This window comes from Rana temporaria, chromosome 6 (assembly GCF_905171775.1).
Source record: "Rana temporaria chromosome 6, aRanTem1.1, whole genome shotgun sequence".
In the NCBI taxonomy this organism is placed as follows: Eukaryota; Metazoa; Chordata; class Amphibia; order Anura; family Ranidae; genus Rana; species Rana temporaria.
In genome coordinates this window covers 21,138,045-21,161,233 of record NC_053494.1, presented here as the reverse complement: position 1 = coordinate 21,161,233, position 23,189 = coordinate 21,138,045, and the positions used below count along the sequence as shown (strand labels likewise).

General features: G+C 42.4%; 1 protein-coding gene across 3 annotated transcripts in view; it reads left to right on the top strand.

The window, feature by feature from the left end:
• CACNA1H (calcium voltage-gated channel subunit alpha1 H) overlaps positions 1 to 23,189 on the top strand; it is a 282,063-nt gene that overhangs the window by 240,132 nt on the left and 18,742 nt on the right. For all 3 annotated transcript variants that reach the window (XM_040356436.1, XM_040356434.1, XM_040356435.1), the window contains exons 24-27: positions 9,457 to 9,608; positions 10,748 to 10,857; positions 18,229 to 18,362; positions 19,029 to 19,099. In XM_040356436.1, coding sequence (XP_040212370.1) covers positions 9,457 to 9,608; positions 10,748 to 10,857; positions 18,229 to 18,362; positions 19,029 to 19,099 — 467 coding nt within the window. The remainder of the gene's footprint in view (positions 1 to 9,456; positions 9,609 to 10,747; positions 10,858 to 18,228; positions 18,363 to 19,028; positions 19,100 to 23,189) is intronic.

Below are 23,189 nucleotides of genomic sequence, written 5' to 3'. Positions count from 1 at the left end.
GTTTGTGCGCTATAAACAAAAATAGAGCGACAATTTTGAAAAAATAATTTTTGCTATAATAAATATCCCCCAAAATATATAAAAAAAAAAATTTCCTCAGTTTAGGCCGATACGTATTCTACATATTTTTCGTAAAAAAAAATCGCAATAAGCAATTATTAACTGGTTTGCGCAAAAGTTATAGCGTTTACAAAATAGGGGGTGTTTTTATGGAATTTTTATTAATATTTTTTTTTTTACTAGTAATGGCGGCGATCTGCGATTTTTTTTCGGTACTGCGACATTATGGCGGACACTTCAGACACTTTTGACACATTTTTGGGACTATATGCATTTTTATAGCGATCAGTGCTATAAAAATGCATTGGATTACTATAAAAATGCCACTGGCACTGAAGGGGTTAACACTAGGGGGCGGGGAAGGGGTTAAGTATGTTCCCTGGGTGTGTTCTTACTGTAGGGGGGGGTGGACTCACTAGGGGAAATGACTGATCTTCATTTCTCTCCCTGACAGGACCGGGAGCTGTGTGTTTAGACACACAGCTCCCGGTCTTCGCTCTGTAACGAGCGATCGCATGTGCCCAGCGGCGATCGCGCCTGCCGGGCACACGCACGAGAGTCGGGGGCGTGCCCCTAGTGGCCTGCACGAGAGCCGACGTTATACTACGTGCTCTCGCGCAGGGGAGCCGACCTGCCACCGTAAAACGACGGCGGCTGGTCGGCAACCAGTTGAAAGGGTAAATTCTCCGAGAGGGGATATTCAAGCATTGGATGGACACAAATGTGTCCAACTAGCTTCTGTGTGCCTCCCAGAATTCCAATGGAATTCCAGGGCTTTCTCCCTGGTGTGAAGTGTCGTGCTCGCACCCTCCCTTGGACTACAGGAGAGTCAGGACTCTCTCTACGTGGCAGATAAAGAAAGGAGCTGTGTGTTAGTGGGTGTCCTGACTCTCCTGTAGTCCAAGGGAGGGGGCGAGCACGACACTCCACACCAGGGAGAAAGCCTCGCATTACTGTGTGGAGTGACAGACAGAAGAACAGGAAGTGAGGATTTCTCAGAAGAAATAAGGACATTTAAAAGCAAAATGGAAGGATGAGGTAAGTGAAGGAGGACTGCACTAAGGTAAAGGAAGCTATTTAGGATTTTTTTTTTACCTTTACAACCCCTTTAAAGTGTAATGCCGCGTACACACGATCGGAATTTCCGATGAAAAAAGTCTGATGGACTTTTTTCATCGGAAATTCCGATCGTGTGGGCCCCATCGGACTTTTTTCCGTCTGTGTTTAGAAATAGAACATGTTTTATTTTTTTCCGATGGAAAAAAAGGCAATAGGAAAATCCCATCGTCTGTGTGCAACTCCGACAGAGAAAAAAACCCATGTAGGTCGACGCATGCTCGGAAGCATTGAACTTAATTTTTCTCAGCTCGTCGTAGTGTCGTATTGTCGTAGTGTCGTAGTTTTTCTCAGCTCGTCACCGCCTTTTGGACGGTCGGAATTAGGTCTGACAGTGTGTATGCAAGATAGCTTGAATGGAATTCCAACAAACAGTTCCATCCTGGGGAATCTTGGGTTCACGCTTCCTCTCTGATCGCAGCAGTCGGCCATAGGGTTCACTACCCTGAGGTGCATCCCTGACGCCAACGGGGTGCACTTGTCACCTGGCCACAGGTGACCTGACACAGAATTTTTTTTTTTAAAGTTGCTCGTGTTTCAAATGCTTGTTAATCGCGTTACTCGTAAACCGAGGTTCCACTGTAGTGGGGTCTTCTCAATTGGCTGCAAAAGTGGAATACGCTTTAAAGGGGCCATGACGTGTGCAGAAATGAATGGGGAGCATGTAGGAAGTCAAGCAGGAAGAAAACAAAATCATTCTGATTCTTGTTATTAGCTACACTTTTTAACTCAATTGTGTTTCTAGACTGCCATGTCTCCTTCACTTTCCCCCTTCTCTGCCCAGTGACTCTGTCATTGCCTGTGGCAAGGCTACCAAGCTCTGAGCCCAGTGATTGGCAGCATGGATTGCTGTGCAAACAGAGTAAAAACAAGCTCAATAAAACTATTATACTTTTCATTAACCTTTAGCATTCTGTTGTCAGTGATTTCATTTTTATTATATAATTCTTTTAAAGCTGAGTTCCGGGATAAGAAAATAATATCAAAATACAAGAGATGTGGATTCTTACTGGAATCCTGGTTTGCTTTATGTATTTGTCCCAGACATAGGCGTGCACACAGGGTGTGCCGGATGTGCCCAGGCACACCCTAATCACCCTGTGCAGCACAGATTCCCCCTACTGCCCTGGTTTCCTCCTCCTTCCCTCTGCAGCACTACCGGCTTCCCTCCTTTCCTCTCCTGCCAGATGTTGCTGTGGGGATGTTTTAAGGTTTGTGAAGGAAGGGGCTGATAAAAATGTATTTATCAGCCCCTTCCCTTTCTGAATGAACACGGTGAGTGATCGGTAGTGTGTGTTTGAGTTTTGGGGTGCACACCCTAATGCAATTGGCTGCACACACCTATGGTCCCAGATCTGTGCAGTAATCCAGTGTGACACTTTACCTCTGTGTAGGAGCTTCCTGTAATGAAGACCGCTCACTGTCTTGTCTCCGCCTCCCTCCTGTGGTTTTCTGCAGGCAGCCTGTAGTGGGTGGGGCTTGTTAGATCCCACCCACAGCTCTCCTCTCAGTGATGTCACTGCTACTTTTACAAGTTAATGTCTGGGTTTATAAAGGCATTTGGTGTACACAGAGTGGATTTATATCCTTTGTGGCTATTGAGAAATACAGCGCCTTGAAAAAGTATTCATAGCCCTTGAAACTTTCCAAACTTTGTCACGTTACCACCAAAAACGTAAATGTATTTTATTGGGCTTGTATGTGATAGACTAACACAAAGTGTCACATAATTGGGAAGTGGAAGGAAAATGATAAATGGTTTTAATTTTTTTTATACAAATAAATAAGTAAAAAGTATTCCAAGCTATGCAGTGGAATAACGTCCTTACAGGATGTCTCCAATTTACAAGCCGACCTCAATGCTCTGTCTAATTGGGCGACTATGTGGCAGATGAGGTTTAATGTTGATAAATGTAAAGTTATGCACTTGGGGGCTAAGAATATGCATGCATCATACATACTAGGGGGAGTACAACTGGGGGGGTCTGTAGTGGAGAAGGATCTGGGGGTTTTAGTTGATCATAAGCTCAATAATGGCATGCAATGCCAAGCTGCGGTTTCCAAAGCGAGCAAAGTCCTTTCTTGTATTAAGAGAGGTATGGACTCCAGAGACAGAGATATAATTTTGCCCCTGTACAAATCATTAGTAAGACCTCATCTGGAATATGCAGTTCAGTTTTGGGCACCAGTTCTCAAAAAGGATATCGGAGAAATGGAGAAAGTGCAGAGAAGAGCAACCAAACTGAGGCATGGAGGAGCTCAGCTATGAGGAAAGATTAGAGGAACTAAATGTATTCACTCTTGAGAAGAGGAGAATTAGGGGGGATATGATCAACATGTACAAATATATAAGAGGTCCATACAGTGAACTTGGTGTTGAGTTATTCACTTTACGGTCATCACTGAGGACAAGGGGGCACTCTTTACGTCTAGAGGAAAAGAGATTTCACCTCCAAATACGGAAAGGTTTTTTCACAGTAAGAGCTGTGAAAATGTGGAACAGACTCCCTCCAGAGGTGGTTCTGGCCAGCTCAGTAGATTGCTTTAAGAAAGGTCTGGATTCTTTCCTAAATGTACAGAATATAACTGAGTACTAAGATTTGTAGGTATAGTTGATCCAGGGTAAATCCGATTGCCTCTCGGGGGATCAGGAAGGAATTTTTTCCCCTGCTGTAGCAAATTGGATCATGCTCCGCTGGGGTTTTTTGCCTTCCTCTGGATCAACTGTGGGTATGGAGTTGGGTGTATAGGATTTTACTGTGTTTTTTTATTTTGTTTTTTTGTGGTTGAACTGGATGGACTTGTGTCTTTTTTCAACCTGACTAACTATGTAACTATGTAAGTGTGGGGGGGGTACATTTTGTATGGTGCCCCCCGGAGTCAATACTTTGTAGAACCCCCTTTCACTGCAATTACAACCAAGTCTTTTTGGGGATGTCTCTACCAGCTTTGCACATCTAGAGAGTGAAATTCTTGCCCATTCTTCTTTGCAAAATATCTCAAGCTCTGTCAGATTGGATGGAGAGCGTCTGTGATCAGCAATTTTCAAGTCTTTCCACAGATTCGATTTAGGTCTGGACTGTGAGTGGGCCATTCTAACACATGAATATGCTTTGATCTAAACCATTCCATTGTAGCTCTGGCTGTATGTTTAGGGTTGTTGTCCTGCTGGAAGGTGAACCTCCTCCCCAGTCTCAAGTCTTTTGTAGACTCTAATGCCCCGTACACACAATCGGAAAATCCGACGAGAAAACCGTGGATTTTTTTCCGACGGAATCTTGGCTCAAACTTGTCTTGCATACACACGGTCGCACCAAATTCCCACAGTCAAGAACTCAGTGACGTACAACACTGCGACAAGACGAGAAAAATTTAGTTCAATACTTTCGAACATGCGTCGACTTGCTTCAGAGCATGCATGGTTTTTGGTGCATCGGAATTGCATACAGACGATCGGAATTTCCTCCAAGAACTTTTCTTGTCTGAAAATTTGAGAACCAGCTCTCAAATTTTTCTTGGTGGAAATTCCGACAGAAAAATTCCGATAGAGCATACACACGGTCGACATTTCCGACCAAAAGCTCACATCAGACTTTTCTTGTAGGATTTTCCCATCGTGTGTACGCGGCATAACAGGTTGTCTTCAAAGATTGCCCTGTATTTGGCTTCATCCATCTTCCCATCAACTCTGACCAGCTTCCCTGTTCCTGCTGAAGAAAGGCATCCATACAACATGATTCTGCCACCACCATGAAAATTTGAAGAGAGCACTCCTATGAGCACATCTGTATAGAGGTTTGGTATAAAAAGAAAAAGAGGAGGGGCTCCTCTGAATATCCAGAGCTTTTGATATATTAACGGATGAGATTTTTTGAAATTCTATGCGCAAGATTATTCAATACGAACTTCTCTCCGCAAGATAGTGAGACCTGTTTTTCCCTTCCCAACAATCCCTGAATGTGTCCTGACAAAGCTAGACAGCGAAACACGTTGGCGCATAGGGGCTCACTTTTCATCATGTGTTTTATATATATGCTTTTGTAATTCTTTCAAATGCTCTTTTTTGTACCATGTGTCACTTAAATAAACATTGTAATTAATTTTGTATACTCTCCACTGTTCATTGTGCCTTTAAAGTCCAACCTGTGGGCTATTTTTGCTGCCACCACCATGTTTCACAGTGGGGATGGTGTGTTCAGGATGATGTGCAGTGTTAGTTAACCGCCACACATGGCTTTATGCTTTTATGCCAAAAAGTTAATTTGTAAAAAAAAAAAAAAAAAAACATTTCTCATTTTCCTTCCACTTCCCAATTATGTGCCACTTTGTGTTGGTCCATCACATAAAATCCCAATAAATTACATTTACATTTTTGGTTGTAACATGACAAAATTTGGAAAATTTCAAGGGGTACGAATACTTTTGCAATGCACTGTATATTTAAATGACCATTTTTGTGCCCGTGGAGTTCAGCTTTAAGAACCAAACTGGATCAGAAATAAAAACAAATGAATATAAAATGTTGCAATATGTTTGCCATCTGGTGCCCCATTCTGTGTGCCTGAATGTGCCACATTTGATGCGGGTCTCTGGAGGGGTCTGCTTACCGTTAAGGGGTTGAACTGTTTTGCAGTGCCTGCTGACATCTCCTGTACCTTATCATGCCATTCATAATGGAGAGGTACTGGAGTTATTTTCAGACACAAACAAGACAATATATTTATGGAATGGAAAGTTAGACAGGATAAGATATTATTCTTTGTTTTTTTACTGCTTCAGCTTATCTCAGAAAGCTTGTTTGTCAAGATACAGTAACTCGGTGTCTGCCAGCATTACTGGCCTAATCTCCATGCTTTATGCTTCAGTGTGACCCTACTGCCTTCTATAGACAATTTAAAGCCCAGGTCCGTCAAAACATAAGGTATGCAAAATATTACCGCTTGTTCTATATAGAAAACAGCCACAGCCTGAGTAGAAAAGCCTGCCCCCTGCCAGCACACAGTAGAGAAGGGCCATATGTTGGAACAGTAGCCTCTCGGCAGAGGTCTGACACTCCTGCTGAGTCAGAGGCAGAGCTCTCCTATCAGTCTTTAGGCTCCATTCACACCTCCGCGACAAGATACGCCGTGTACGCAGCGTATTTTGCCGCGAGTGTGTAACTTTTTTTTTTTTTTTTTTTTTAAAGCCTTGCCATTGCTTTGTATGGCCGAACGCCAATGCCGCCTGAAAAAAAGGGTCCGGGACTATTTTTCAGGCAGCAGGCGTACGGCGTCTATGAGATGTGAACCATCTCCATAGACAGCAATGGGAATTCTCCCCCCTAGCGGCACAAGCGTCCGGCGTCGGGCGTTTTGTCGCCTAGATGTGAATGGGCTCTTAGGAGGGAAGAAAGGTGGAGTTTTTTTTTCCAGCTAAGCACACCCTCCTGCATGCATGCTTGAGCTTAGGGCAGATGGATTCCACGAAGTAAATGCTACATGAATCATTTGCCCATACTCAAGATGGCCATGGACAGAAATGTTGGGGGGGGGTCAAAGTGATTTCTCAACAAAATAAAGCATAGAGACATGAATGGATGGCTGGGAGAATTTACTTTGAATATTAAAAATGAATTAAATTGTGTTTTTGGTTTGTGGTGCTCAGATGCAGTGGAGATCCTCTTTTAAGCCCCGTATACACGTTCAGATTTTCATTGGACAAACCGTAGGACTTTTGTCCGAAGGGCATTGGCCATGAACTTGTATTGCATACAAACGGCAAAGAATTGTCGGCCAACAAACAGAAAACTACGTGGTTATTCAGCTCTTTAGCGCCACCCTTTGGGCAACTTCTGCTAATATTGTGTTTAGTGAGCATTGCTTCTGAGCATGCGTGTTTGTACTTTGGATTTTTGAGACTTGTGAACACGCAAAAAATCTGACAAACGGTCGGATTTTCTGACAACAGCCTGTGATCACATAATTCCCGTCGGAAAATCTGATGGTGGGTACAAACCTTTAGGCCCCGTACACACAATAGAATCTATCTGCAGATAAATCCCATCGAATGGGTTTCAGCGGATAGATTCTATGGTGTGTACACTCCGGCGGATCTTTATCCGCGGATAAATCTCCCCTGGGATGGATTCCAGCAGATGAATATTTGCTGACATGCTCAACAAATCCATCTGCTGAAGTCCATCCCAACGGATGGATCCGCTCGTCTGTACAGACTCACCGGATCCATCCGTCCAAAGGGATTCCCCGCACGCGTCGTAATGATTTGACGCATGCGTGGAATTCCTTATATGACAGTGTCGCGCCGTCGCCGCGTCATAATCGCGGCGACGGCGCGACACGTCATCGCCAGAGGATTTCCGCGCGGATTTCAATGCGATGGTGTGTACACTCCATCGCATAGAAATCTGCGGAAATCTTTGAGAGGATTTATCCGTGGAAACGGTCCGCTGGACCGTATCCGCGGATAAATTCTCTCGTGTGTATGGGGCCTAAGAAACATTTTTGTTAAGTTTCAAATAGAGAGGGGTTAAGGAGAAAGCTGTCAGGTTTTTGTTTTAGTCCATTATAAATATTTTCCTGTCCCTGTGTCACCCATACAAGAAATTGCAGGAGCTGTTATTATTAGGACAGGTAGGTGCAGACAACAATGAAAATATTGTCTTGCTGATTCTACTAAAAATGTGCTTTTGTGCCCCGGTTACATACATTTCCTGTCTTTACCTGTCCTGACAGGAAGTGAGGAGAATCTCCTTAGATGGGTCGCAGACAGCAGTAATACCTAAGAGGCTCTATTGGCTGGTACACACGATTTCCCAGGTGACTTTTTTACCGGCGGGAAATCCAAGAGGAAAGCCAAGAACCAACTCGGCAGCTTTTTCTCCCTACACATGGTCGGTTTTCCTGGTAGGAAAACTGCCATGAGAGCTTTGGCCGGGAAACCCGGTCATGTGTATGCTCCCCCACAGGCTTATACTGTAGGAAAACTGTCGGGTTAAAAACCACCGGAAATCCCAGCGGGAAAAAAGGAAACATTCTCATTTTTCCCGCCGCAATTCCCAGCGGTTTTCCTGTCAGGAAAACTTCCGTGGAGCTCACACATGGCCAGTTTTCCCGGCCAAAAGCTGTCATGGCAGTTTTCCCGACGGTAAAACTGGTCGTGTGTACGAGGCTTATCCCATCCTAAACCAAAAGGTTTGGTTGAGTTTGGGCTTTAATCTAAAACTTTCCTAAGTCAATTGTAATTATGAAAAAATCTTGATCTTAATTCTTAAATTATAATAATTTTTTTCTACTAGATTGCTTAACAAAATGAATATTTGACTTCCACCCGACCCTTTAGCTTTTTTACTTTGACAACAACTCTGGAACTGAGTCAATGGCCTGCTGATTTGTGACAGGTGCTGCCAACTTCCTTTATGGCTATTATATGCCGTCTACCAGCTCCAAAGTGTGTATGGCATTCTGTGTTTTAGTTCCATTCTGACAACAACCATTTAATGGCTATGATAGGCAGAACGTCTATGGCTGTGTAGGGTTTGTAAGGAAAGAGCATGTAAAGTTATCTTATTGGTATTGCTTTCTTAAATCATTGATGTCAATGTAAATAATGTGGCTCCCGGGCAGGCAGCTTCTACACCCCAGAGGATCTCCACAGTCTCCTTGGCTTGTAGTGTAATATAACAAAAATGGAAACTGAAGTGCTGCCAAGCCAATGACTAGTAATATGCTTGTAATCACACTGGAAGAAATAACATAAAAGGTCCAGGTCACTTGTAGTCTATTCTTATTGTTTTCAATCAAGCCCTGGTTAGGGGGGCATTTAAGGGGGGCATTTTTTGACCCGTGGGCATTTTTGGACCTGTGAAATGTGCTGGCTACTTTTGGATTGTCCCAGTGACTGTAATTGTAATAAAGTTGTATCTGAACCTCTTAACGGTGGTTTGCTGGTGGCACTTCAGTCTTCATTTAGGTAAGATTTATAGTCAGAGATGAGGGACAACTTTAACTGAAACATAAAACTTGTTTGACCAAAATTGTAGAAATTGACCATATACAAGGCCTCTAGTATGAGGAAGGGAAGACTGCGTGTAACTTGAATAATCGTTTGGGATCTGGGCTCTTTTGTTTACGTTGTCGGCTTATAGTGTTAGTATATGTCCGTTTGTCCCGGATCTTTTCGTGTCCGTCTGCTATATGTGTTGGCTCTTGTAGTTTTGTTATGATGGTGTTTTGGTGATTTCACTGATAATATTTTTCGGTGTGATTCCTGTTTTTTATACAGAAGCCCAGCGAAGGCCATACTACGCAGACTACTCTCCTACCCGGCGTTATATACATACACTGTGCACCAGCCATTACCTGGACCTCTTCATTACCTTCATCATTGGCATCAATGTGATCACCATGTCCATGGAGCATTATAACCAGCCCAAGGTAGGCCGGAATGATCAGATTTTGGTACATGGCAATTCTGACAATCAAATGGAAATCCAGTCAAAATGTTTTTTTTCTAGCTTTGGATAGTGTGTATGTGTGTGTGTGTGTGTGTGTGTGTGGGTGTGTGTGTGAGATTAGGGGGTTGGGAGGTTGAACCTCTGTCAGATTCTAATTGCTGTCTGTATCCTTATTGGGAAGACTATTTGTCAAAAGACCATAGGAAGTGAGAGCACATTTGTGTGGACCAGCATGTGGCACGGTTCCTCATGATGTTATACTGCTGCTTGAGTCTTGAGGACCATGTGAGGACCCCATTGATGCACCCAATGGGAAGTGTCCACATACAGAGGTAGCAACAGCAATGTTCCTGGTCAAATAAAAAATATTGACCCAATGTTTAATATTTACAGTATCTGCTCAGTAGAAATGCTGACAGTTTATTCCTGGCAGAGAACTAAGAGATATTTCCGCCAGGTAAGAACTGCTAGATACTCCCAACCAAAGGATTAACTATTAAATATTGTTTAGGCATTATTGCATTTATAGCACATTCAATATTGTTGTTTGCTATTGCATCCACTTCGATTTTTTTATTTTATTATTTATATATTTTTTTGATTCGCTGTCATTATGTTTGATTCTTGATTGTATATTTAGCACTGACATCACCGTTTTAATATATCACTTATTTTATTATTCACGGTATTGATCACTCTCTAATTAGTTTAGTTTAATAATACTTGCGCTTATCACTTTCTTTTATTTTTAATTAAATATTGTTTGACAAAGGGGACAGGGGCCTGAATAAATAAACTCTGTATTGGCCCCACTGAAATCAGGTACTGTTGACTATCCCCAGAGGGTCCTCCTGCCTTCATCGCGGGCAACCTGGCGTCCTTTTATGAACAATTACCTAACTGACTCTGCTCCCCATAATATCGTCAGTATCTTGTGTTTTCTAAATCTTTGGCTGGAAGGGAATAAACTAGATGGGGAACAGAAGAAGAAGTTCTCTTGTGGAGGTTGCAGACATCCTTTCTATAAGTGGGGGTCACAAAGTTCAATCTCAGCAAGGCCAGATGGGACCGCCATGATGTGGAAAAGTCTAAACTCTGCCTGTCTTTTTTTATTCCCAGTCCCTGGACGATGCCCTGAAATATTGCAACTACATCTTTACCATCGTCTTTGTTTTTGAGGCTCTTCTCAAGCTAATTGCCTTTGGATTTAGAAGATTTTTTAAGGACAGGTATGTTGTGGCAGTCATAGTACAAAATATCATAATGCTGCTATGCATAGAAGGTTATGGTCAACATAATGACCTTTATACTCCTTTACAGCAATTATCTGACAAAACATGGACCCCTAATAACGGGCGTCATTTATCAAACGCTCTGAAATAATAATAATAATAATGTGTTACACTTATATAGCGCCAATTACAGAGTTGCCGCTGTGTCTAAGCGCTGATAATGGTTGTCATTATTACCCAATAACTCAAGAGGAACCATCTGTGTTACACTTAGGCATTCAATAAGACTTCTCTGTTCTGTTGCCAGCTGTCATTTGCCATTATATACTTAAATCTGATTGGCTGCTGAGCCAGCCAAGACCATTCTGATTTCAGAAACTTTGTTAAATTAAGTTTCTCTTTTCTGTGTTGACATAAAGAGAGACATACACTGTCACTTTGAAACAAGATATCAAAATAAATCCAACATTAGGCTTTCTGATTGGAATTTATATGATTAGGAAAAGCCACACCTAAGACTGTGGAGACCTGACCTGTGGTCACCCCTTTAAATTACTGAGTTTAAAGCAGAGTTACCACAAAAAAAATTATATTAAAAGCCAGCAGCTACAAATACTGCAGCTGCTGACTTTTAATATATGGACACTTACCTGTCCAGGGCGCCCGCGATGTCGGCAGCCGAAGATGATCTGCCGCTCGTGGTTCGGCTGCTGCCGCCGCCATACTCGGTAAGGGAATCAGAAAGTGAAGCATTGCGGCTTCACTTCCCGGTTCCCTACTGCGCATGAGCGAGTTGCGCTGCGCATCTGTAGTGGTTCCCGCTGTGTTCTGGGAGCTGTGTGTCTCCCAGAACACAGCGGGGGGGTACAGAGCAAGCGCCGGAAGTGACGCAGATCACCAAGGTGATCTATGCCAGAAAGGTGCTCTATCGAGTTGAGGTCAGGACTATGTGCAGGTCAGTCAAGTTTCTCCACCCCAAACTCGCTCATCCATGTCTTTATGGACCTTGCTTCATGTTGGAACAGGAAAGGGCCATCCCCAAACTGTTCCCACAAAGTTGAGAGCATGAAATTGTCCAAAATGTCTTGGTATGCTGACGCCTTAAGAGTTCCCTTCACTGTAACTAAGGGGCCAAACTAAACCCTTGAAAAACAACCCCACACCATAATCCCCCCTCCACCAAATGATTTGGACCAGTGCACAAAGCAAGGTCCATAAAGACACGGATGAGGGAGTTTGGGGTGGAGGAACCTGACCTCATTTTGATAGAACACCGTTGGGATGAATTAGAGCAGAGACTGTGAGCCAGGCCTTCTTATCCACATCAGTGTCTGCCCTTACAAATGTGCTTCTGGAAGTATGGTCAAACATTCCCATAGACACACTCCTAAACCTTGTGGACAGCCTTCCCAGAGGAGTTGAAAGGGAAGGCCAACTCAATATTCAACCCTACTGACTAAAACTGGGATGCCATTAAAGTTCATGTGCATGTAAAGGCAGGTGTCCCAATACTTTTGGTAATATAGTGTATCATAAATACCCAAATGCAAACATCAACCAAAGCAGCACTCATGCAAAGGGAGAGAGGGGCAGCCAATTAGGGCTTCCTTGCTTTGCACAACAGTTTGTGATGACATCATTGGTCAGTGCCTGGTGTAACGGTCACCACCGTTTACGATATTCCCATTCCATCAACCACGACAGCTTTTCTGACACTCCACAATCCAACAGGCACGATCCATTCCTTTTCCCAGAATAACGAGACATACGCTCTGTTACTGGTTTCAAAATGTATGAACGAATCTTTAATGGTTAGCTCTCTTATATACCATTTTAGAACCCAAGTGAACAATGAATCAACTCCACCCACATGGCACTTCAATACACACTCTCTTAGACAATGACATTCAGTCGAGTTGATTAATTAGTCATCCCCCAGACGTCCCGTCCATGCATTTAGAGGGGTTAATTACTACAGCTTGACAAGTTCCCCTCACCTGTTATTCCTATCACATAGTATCATCAATAGACTTTTCACACAAACACATTCCTTTACTAAACATAATTGACATGCTAATTCCCTACCCCTGAAAGAAGACATCTGACCTTTAGACTGCTAACTCACAACACATATCTATCATCAATAGCATCTTCACACAAACAGTGTTATTAGCATACATAATGAAAGGTCTTGGAGCAGACCCAATTAACACCTCAAAGGCATGTGTCCCCCCCATTGAATGAAAACACTCCATTTGGAGTCAGACTTTAACAACTTGTAATATCTCAAGATATCCTGCAATATATGAATTATCATTAATGTCCCATCTCATGTAATCCAAGATATCAGTTCTCAGTCACCCTATGCCCAAAAGGGGCACAGGGTGAACCTAGACCCAAGAGTTATTAGTGACGCTGGCACAGGAGTACCCCTCATCCTTCAAAAGTCTCTGGGTGTCATGGGTCATTCAGTTACACCTGGGTCAAAAGATTTTGCTGTTTGGTTAAATTAGTGCAAATACTGTATCTTCTTTACTGGAGAACTTCTGGGTCAGTGCTAGTGTTTCATGGTTTTGAGGTATAATACATGTCTCATAAACCTCTCAAGGCAGTCATTTTGTGAAGCTCTAAATTGCCTTGCAGTGGGCAAAGCCACTTCCCCAAAACGATGAAGTCCCGTTAAAGTATCTTGGGACATATTTTTCAGACTAGGTAAAAACAAGGGCCATGGCCAACTGTTTACGGCATTTCTGCAGAAACTACGGTACGCATGTGGGTTAAAACCGGACCCAGCATTCCTACACACCGAAAAAAGCATAAACACCAGTTCAAACACGATTTGAATTATCAAGTGGCATCTGAGCAGGGCAAGCATGCCAACGGCTCTGAAAACGTGGGAGTGATGAGGGCGCAGATTGTCACATCGCTGTGCCAAGTGCAGCCCTTGAGATCCTGGCATGGTTTCATCCGTCTCCCAGTGCTTTCATCTCCAGACAAGGTCAGACCAGTCCGTAATGACATTAAGCCTGGCTACCCACCAGGGGGGCGATACCTGCCAGGATCAAGCTCAACTCACTTCCTAATTAGTGCCCCTAGCTGAGAGGCCCGAGAACCCGATACAGCTCATTTGCATGGGCGCCCGCCCGATCATTCGCTCTCTTTAGACGTGTGATCTAGATGGTGAGCTGTCCTTTTTAACACTCAGAGGCCTAACAACATAGTCGTGTCATCAGGCGCTAGACCCGAGCTGTCACAGTCATGCTTATTAAGATGAATTTACTAGGAAACCAGGTTTCAGTGTGAAGGCGCTGCTGATAATTACTGACAGTCTGCTGAATTTTCTGCAGCGTTGACTACGGGCAGATATTGATTTTCTCCTGTAATCGCCAATTATTCAGGTAATTCACACACCTGTAAACCATGATCTGGCTAATGAGAATAAAGGAAATCAGCAGTAGACGGTGGACGTTCCAGAATAACTGTCCATCATTCTCTTGTAATTGGTTCATTAAATGATCAATTGTTAAATTTATAGAACGCCGACCTGTACTAAAATGTCAACAGAAAGCATTGCTCTGCACTCCCTCCAGTGCTGCTCATGTAGTCAAATCCGCTGATTCAACTTGCATAAAGCTGCTTCCAACTTGAGAGCTCTCATCAGTAAAAGATGCAGATGCCATGGTTCCTACAAACAAGATAACCAATTAAAGCGGAGTTCCACCCAAAAATGTAACCTCCGCTTTTCGTAATCCCCCCCCTTCCTCTCCGATGTCACATTTGGCACCTTTCAGGGGGGAGGAGATACCTGTCAGGTGTTTTGCTCCCACTTCCGGGCATAGATAGCCAAGCCACCCGCAGGTATCTACGCCACGTCCGGAGCCTCCTCCTCCCCCTCCCCCCCCCCCTGTCTTCTGGGAAGCTGCAGTATTTGTAGCTGCTGACTTTAAAAAAAAATTGGCGGAACTCTGCTTTAAGAGACCAGGATCACACTGAAATCCCAGTTTAAATCAGCTAAAGATATTCAAGGTGCATCAAAATGAAAGGTGTGCAAAGTTCACTTTCCTTAGAAAACAGCCACAGCCTAAGTAGAAAAGCCTCTCCCCTGCCAGTATACTTTGGCAAAGGACCATTGCTGTATTTGTGGAAACATCACTACCCCCAGGGAGTAGGAGAGAGAGCAGTTTAATAACAGGACAGCACGGATAAGTTGAATTCTAAGTCTTGTTAACTTGCTGCACATTTTCACTGGCATGTTATACACTTGCAGAGCACTTGAAGCACAAGTTCTAGTTGACACGTTTCCAATTTGCAGCAAATCTGCATGGCAAGTCTCTCGCAAGTGCAAAGTTGCTGTGGTGAGTCTACAGCAAGAGCTCTTCATGTCTACAGCATGAAAGATCATAATTCAGCCACAGTGCCCCCCTGTGGTGGGATGACTATTGCACAACATAACTAAACCAGAACTTGCAACAGACTTGCAGAATATTTGCAAAGAAAGTTGATCTGGATTCATGCAGTGCGGACTTGCTGTACAACAAACTTGTGAAGCCTGACAATAGCAATAGCAATAGCTTAGCAAGTTATTTTAAAACTTGCAGCACAATTTCTTGGTATCTGGGTTTTGCTTATTGACGAACTATAGGGCTGGCTCAGCTGAGGGTGTGTCTGACCTCTGCAGATAGTCCACTGCTTGCACAGAAAGCAAGCGGCCATCTCTGCGGTATGCTGGCAGGGGACAGGCTCTTCTATTTAGGTTGTGGCTGCTTTTAAAGGAAAACAAACTACAGTGGAACCTCGTATTGCGAGTAAAGCTCTTTATGCACATTTTTTCGCAAAACAAGTTTTTTTTTTTAAATCCTGATTCGCCTTTCGAGCATTGTCTCGCAAGATGAGCAAGATTCTAGCCGCTGAGTTGTGCAGTACCGCATTTGGCCAGACTAGCTGGGGCACCGGTGACGCTCGGAACCGAGCATCTCTGAGTGGTCTCTGAGCGCCTCCTAGTGTTTCTGAGTGTCTCTGGCACCCTCCCCACCTCTGACCACATGCAATACTGCATAGACAAGCAGTGGCTGTGGAATGGATTATCTGAGTTTCCATTATTTCCTATGGGGAAACTCGCTTTGATATACGAGTGCTTTGGATTACAAGCATTCTTCTGGAACAAATTATACTCGTAATCCAAGGTATTACTGCATAACACACAGAATGCCCTTTTCACCTTTTCTTTCAATCTCTGCATTTCTCATTACTGATGGTTTCCTGCAGCATCTATGCAGGTACCTTCTGTCTACATGTACTCTCTCCAGAATCCGCTGCACATCATTGTTCAGGGCGGGTTTCCTGATGGTGACAGCAGTTGACCATGCTTATGAAATAAACGTTGACGAGGCCACTTATAGTCTCCGCTGAAAGTGAATGCATCAGCTTGACAATGGAGAAGTTTTGAGAAAGGGACAAAGTGTTGTCACCCTAAAACAGGAAGTGCCTGCACAATGATCTTCATGGTAGGATCACCAGATATTATTTTATTGAAAGCTTCAGATTAAGAAGGATTAAAAAGGGTGCAAAGGAAAGCCTATGAATTTTCAACCAACATAAAGTGACTTAGGGCCTAGAGTTTTGGTTATGTGAGCAGCACTAGCATGTTTATACATGTGCCTTGGTGTACTTTTTTTTTTGTATTTCTTCCAGATCTGTGTAGTAATCCAGTGTGAGGCTATCCCTCTGTGCAGGAACTTCCTGTAATAAAGACCACTCACCGCTGCTCTCTCTCCTTGTGCAGTGTGACTGGTCTTGTCTCCGCCCCCTCCTGTAGTTTTCTGCAGGCAGCCTGTAGTGGGTAGAGCCTGCTAAGCCTCTCCCACAGATCCGATCTCCCTCCTTGTGCAGTGACTGGTCTTGTCTCCACCCCCTCCTGTAGTTTTCCGCAAGCAGCCTGTAGTGGGTGGAGCCTGCTAAGCCCCTCCCACAGCTCTGATCTCTCTCCTTGTGCAGTGACTGGTCTTGTCTCCACCCCCTCCTGTAGTTTTCCGCAAGCAGCCTGCCGTGGGTGGGGTCTGCTGGATCCCTCCCACAGCTCTGTTCTCTGTACAGCACAGTGATGATGTCACTATTACTTTTACAAGGTAACATCTAGATTTACAAAGTCATTGGTGCACACAAAGTAGATTAATATCCTTTGTGGCTACGGAGGAATATATTTAAATGGAGGTTTTTGTACCCGGAATTCAGCTTCAAGACTGGAGCAGATTTTTTTCCTTTTTTCTCTTTCCATCCCAGCAAAACCATTACCATAGCTTTGAGTGTAGGTCTGCTGTAAGTCTCCCAACATTACCATATATAATTTATACTAATAGGTGTTGCTTTCAAAGTCAATTTAAAAAAAAGAAGTGAGTATCACAGTGCATAAATGTACCTGACAGGAGAAAACTGTCAACAACCTGCATGGTTATATCTTCATGACACAGAGGGCGAAGTCATTACAGCTTTCAGCCATACAAGAGTTATTCATAAAATGTTAATGAATTCATTGTTTATTTTAATGAAAAAACGCCATCAGTTTTTAGCCCACATGCTGTTAAAAAAAAATTGTTATAAAAAAAATAATTACGATTGCATTTACATTCAGAAAGCACCAAAATTGATTGGAAGAAGTCAAGTGTCTACCTCTAATGCCATACTTCTTTAGAGTTAACATTACTACTACAGGATAGGTGCTCTATAGTGAAAGAAACTAAAAAGCATGATAAAAGCCTACCGTGCTTCACCGAAAATAAGACCTAGCTCTATTTTCCAGGAGGGCTGCAGTATAAGCCCTACCCAGAAACTAAGCCCTAGTTTAAAATGCTTGTAAAATCCTAGAATCCACTCTATTACAGTAGTATATAATGTACAATGTGTGTGTTTCTGTAATATAATTGCGGGGAAGAGAGCTCCAGAGGATCACAGAAGCGCAGAGCGGCGCTATAACGAAGGTATTTGGCACAATTATATTACAGAAACTCACACATTGTACATTATATAATACTGTAATAGAGTGGAATATAGGATTTTACAAGCATTTTAAATCAGTTCACACTGGAGATTCCTGACAGGCATGGAGAGAGAGGGGGAGAGAAGACAGCACATTACATGGTAAGACCTACCCCGAAAATAAGCCCTACTGTGTCTTTTGTTGCCAAAATTAAGGCGGAGTTCCACCCAAAAGTGAAATAAATACAGAGCAGCATTCATTTGTGTCTTGTTTATCTGCCTGGAGTTTAGCTTTAAACGTGGCTGTGGCTATTGGACTGTCACTAACAGAATGATGAATGTTTAGAGGACATCTGTGCTGTTCACATGGGGTTATAGATCCTTCTTGTCTGGCAGGTGGAATCAGCTTGATCTGGCGATCGTTCTTCTCTCCATCATGGGGATAACACTGGAGGAGATAGAGATCAATGCCTCCCTTCCCATCAACCCTACCATCATTCGCATTATGAGAGTGCTGAGGATTGCTCGAGGTAAGAACTCCAACATGTAACTTAGTACAGTGGTGTCCATATGTATCCATTACCTTGATATGTAGTCCATTGCATTATGGATATAGTAGACACTTCTGGCCAATCAGTCTCCCCGTCAAATTAAAAAAAGTTTAACTTTTCAATACAAGTCTGACACCAGGGTGTATGATGGATTTGTACATAACAGGTAGGCATATGATGTTTATGTGTCTACCTTTAAAGGAATGGGTGATAGTAGGTTAGATTAGGAACTCGTGTTCCATGTGGTCGATATGTGACAAAAGACCCAACTGTCAGTGTACTAAATGTTGGGGCTGCACTTGTCAGTGTTCAATGGTCATGGGTATACCAAGTCTCAGTGTGCCATGGTCATGGGTATACCAAGTCTCAGTGTGCCATGGTCATGGGTATACCAAGTCTCAGTGTGCCATGGTCATGGGTATACCAAGTCTCATTGTGCCATTGGGCTAGAAAAGCAAGTATCAGTGTGCCATTGGTCTGAAAAACCAACTGTTAGCATACCATTGATATAGATTTCCAAGTGTCAGCGTGCCATTGATCTGGAATACAAAGTATTAGTGTGCCATGCACTGTACTTATGTGTCAGTGTGCCATTTTTTTTAGTAATTATTTACTAAATTTATTTACATCTCTTTCTCCTTGCAGTGCTGAAACTGTTGAAGATGGCAACTGGGATGCGTGCTCTACTGGATACCGTTGTTCAGGCACTGCCACAGGTAATTAACATTCTTTGATAATGTCCTGTGGGTCTGATGGGCCACTATTAGGACCCTAAAGCCATATGTATTCTGTTGTATATTCTTATGATCTCTCTATTTGTGCCAACATTGTCTTCTACTAGTTAGGCCCTTCTTGGTCCCCAATTACACCTAACATGTGTCTATTTTGCCTTTGTCAACAAGAAGGCAGAATTGACCTGGTTATGATGCGTATAGACACTGAGGGGTTTATATACTAAAACTGGAGAGTGCAAAATCTGGTACAGCTGTGCATGGTAGTCAATCAGCTTCTAACTTCAGCTTGTTCAATTAAGCTTTGACAAAAAAAAAAACTGGAAGCCGGTTGGTTCCTATGCAGAACTACGCCAGATTTTGCATGCTCCAGTTTTAATAAATCAACCCCTGAATAATCTTCTACTGGACGTTCACGCCAGTGTGTAGTAGTAGTTCAGAAGATAACGCGAAGAACGAAGAAGAGGAATAAGAAGAGATGAAGATGGGATTTAGGCCACATACACACTATTAGATTTTCTGCAGATTGTTGTCTTCAGATTTACCAAAAACATGTAGTACAAGGGCCTGTCTGATTGCATACAAATTGCAACTCTTAAGGTTTGACCTCCTATTATATGGTTTTGGTAAATCGTTTGTTCTTTGTGTTATCTTCTGCAGCTGATGATAATTTGTTTCTGAGGGCCAAAGATGGATGTCATATCCTGCCGGCAGCCCAATTGATCCAGTATTTTGACTCATGATGGTTTGTTGTGTTGTTTGCTTTCATGGTCACCATAGCCATGGAGCCACCACCAGATTCCTGAGGATTTCCACGAAAATCCTATTTTTAGATTAGTGCATGACTTATTTCCATTAAGACGTCTTTGTGTAGACTTGTATATTAGACTATTTCTCCTGAATAGTCAGGGGTCAGGAGAGAGAAATAGAACACAGCCAGCCAAATTTCATCTTTAAAAGGAAAAAATATGTCCTGGATGATGTTGGGAGATCAGAGTGATATCTGCAGTCTTAATTTTTTAGGTCAGAAAAAAATGCTGACACCCACAAAGAGGACCTTTCAGAATAGAACTATGAAAGCTGCTGATTTGTTTTAAATGTGCAGGTTCCAGGGCTGAGGTTCCAACACCTTTACGTCTATCCAAAACTGAAAAAAAATAACGTTTTGGCTGAAGGTGTACTTAGATCCCATTTGGAGAGTAGAGGAAGTCATAAATTTGTCTTCCAATCTGACTGTCTGATGTAACTCTAAAGCCTTGTACACACGCACAGTTTTCTCTGCAAGAAAACCGTGTGTGTGTACGAGGCTTTCAGGTTTCTCGTCAAGAAAACTGCCTAAAATCTTGACGAGAAAAATAGAGAACCTGAGAACCTGCTCTCTATTTTCTTTTTGTGATTCTCGGCAGTGTTTTCCTGCCCGAAAAAACCCGAGAGTGTATATACTTACCTGTGGCTGTGGAAACACGCTTTCTTCAAAATTACTTTGACTCATGCGCGGTAGCTTCCTAGGCATAGGTAGGGTGTAGCAAGAAGGCCGCGACGGCATCGAATGTGACAAACGCATGCTTGTCATAGTCGACGACGTCACCGCATTCATTCCATTCAAAAGAACGGCGGCTCTTTTGAATGGAGTGTCTGTACACTCAGCACGGCAAGAGATTCAAGTTTTTTTCTGGGCCTTGTGTACAGGGCTTTACTCATGGACTGGTATATTAAGGGTGTAACTAGGAATCCATAACAAGGATTTCCAACCTCAGAAGGGTTTCTTTTTCCAACTAGGATTCTTCAACTTCCTGGAAGTGTCTGTACAATTTAACTATTCCTTCCCCCTTTCGAGCCTACTCAGTCTACTTTTAATATCTTGGAGTCAATTTTGCATGGAAGCATCTTAGTAGATGGCATAGGCTGTTCAAATGCGGGCTGATCTGTCACCAAGAACAAGTGACTCTATGTTTTTGCATTACTAAACCACAACTCAATAACTGGTTTAGTAGATTTTCTGTTATGGGACAGGCAACGTAAGGCAACATAAAAGGCCCAATGCTTTCTAAACAATTAGAGATTTTACTAAAGATCAGAAGAAAGGAACTTCTGTCAATCTCCAATCTTATACAGCTGTTGTGTCCTTCATAGGTGGAAATTGCTTGGGGCACCAAAAATTACAGTTGTTCTGTTTCCACTTACATTTTAAATACAAAATTAAAAGTCTGCTGGAAGTTGCTGGCAAGGTAAAAAAAACTATGCTAAAGCTGTGACAGACAATCCAAAAGAGGGTGGGCAGCTCTTCCAGCCACGAGGTATCCCAAAAGGACCCAGAATACCCTGGTTTAGAACTTTTAATGAGCTCAGGCCCGATCCATTACCCTGTGACTTACCACCAATCCTTCATGTTCACATCAGTTCCTGGCCATGACCCCACCAGTTAAGGCTCTCCTTTTCTAAAGGGATCAAGAGGCCTTCATACTTCTTGATTTGGTAACAATATAAAAATTTAGATGCCAAGTTTTGAACGTAGTTCTTCGTCTTCCCCTGGATGCCTTTACAGATCCATCAGCAGGATTCCTTCTCTGACTATCTGATGAGCCTTGTTTGACCCTTGGGTCATTGTTGGCCAATTCATAAAATTTAACAGTCAATGTTTGGATTGATGTTTTGTCTGTTTTTTTTTTTCTATCAAGTTATCCCTATGAGATGTTTAGCTTTATATGAACTGACTCCTACCATTGGACTTTTATTCACATTTATTTATTTGTATGTTTGGATACTCATCATATTCATTCTTTGAGTATATTACTGTATGGCACATTATTGAATAAGCGCACCATTCTCATCTCTTTCTTTTACATTTATTACACAGTGTTTTTTGAGTATACTACTAAGTGGTTGCAGCTAATTCACGGTCACTATACATGTACTATATATATATATATATATATATATATTCTGAGTTTATTTTCACTATATTCACTGGAGGCTGATGGTTTATATTTGCTTAAAAATTAGAACATAGTAGCGCGTACGTTTTTTCCCTTATAACAAATATCTAAATATTGAATATTCCATCACTGCGGTAAGTCCCAATTGTAATGCTCGCCAGTGCAGAGTGCGGTTGAATCTGCTCAGTGGAGACACAGATAGTAATAAAAACATTAAACACATTTTAATTGAGGTGCTGGATTTGATTTATCAGTAATTCAAGGTTGTAGAAAATCAATCTTTTTCATACGGGGCGCAGTGGCTCCAGTGAGGCCGCTCTCAACAAAATCTGGGTACCTCTTAACTTAAGCGTTTAGGATTCACATGTAAAAAGTCTAATGAGAGCGCCAGACCAAAGATCAAAGAGCCCAAAATCTTTTAATATTGTTGTTATTTCATAACTATAAAACATAAAACATGAAACACAGTGGATGTTTTATGTTTTCTTGTTATGAATTAACAACAATTTTAAAAGATTGTAGACACTTTGATCTTTGGTCTGGCGCTCTCATTAGGCTTTTTACACAGCAATAAAAACTTGGCAGAGGGTCTACCCCTTCCCCTTCTATCCAAAACAAAACAAAACAAAATGCCTTTACAGACACTTTAAAAGCAACAAGAGAGACACTTAAAGTGAGATTGCCCCTCTCTATGCAAGCTAAAAATAAGTACTGCGCTAATCAGAGGCTATTCCCATCATGATAAGATATAAATCAATAAAGTGCATATACTTGGAAAAAAAGGATTTGAGAAGTGTTGAGTCCTTCTATTAGAATGATTCACCAGTACACTCACATTCTTAAAAAGTAATCTTAATTACAAATTCATTAAACGGTTTATGGAGTGTTAATCCCCTAAAAGCATTAAGAAATTCAGCAAGCCATATTTAGTATTGCAACCCCTCGATAAAAGGCAACTCCCCTATGTGCATATACACTATGTAACCAAGAGTATTGGGACACCTGCCTTTACACGCACATGAACTTTAATGGCATCCCAGTTTTAGTCCGTAGGGTTTAATATTGAGTTGGCCCACCCTTTGCAGCTATAACAGCTTCACCTCTTCTGGGAAGGCTGTTCACAAGGTTTAGGAGTGTGT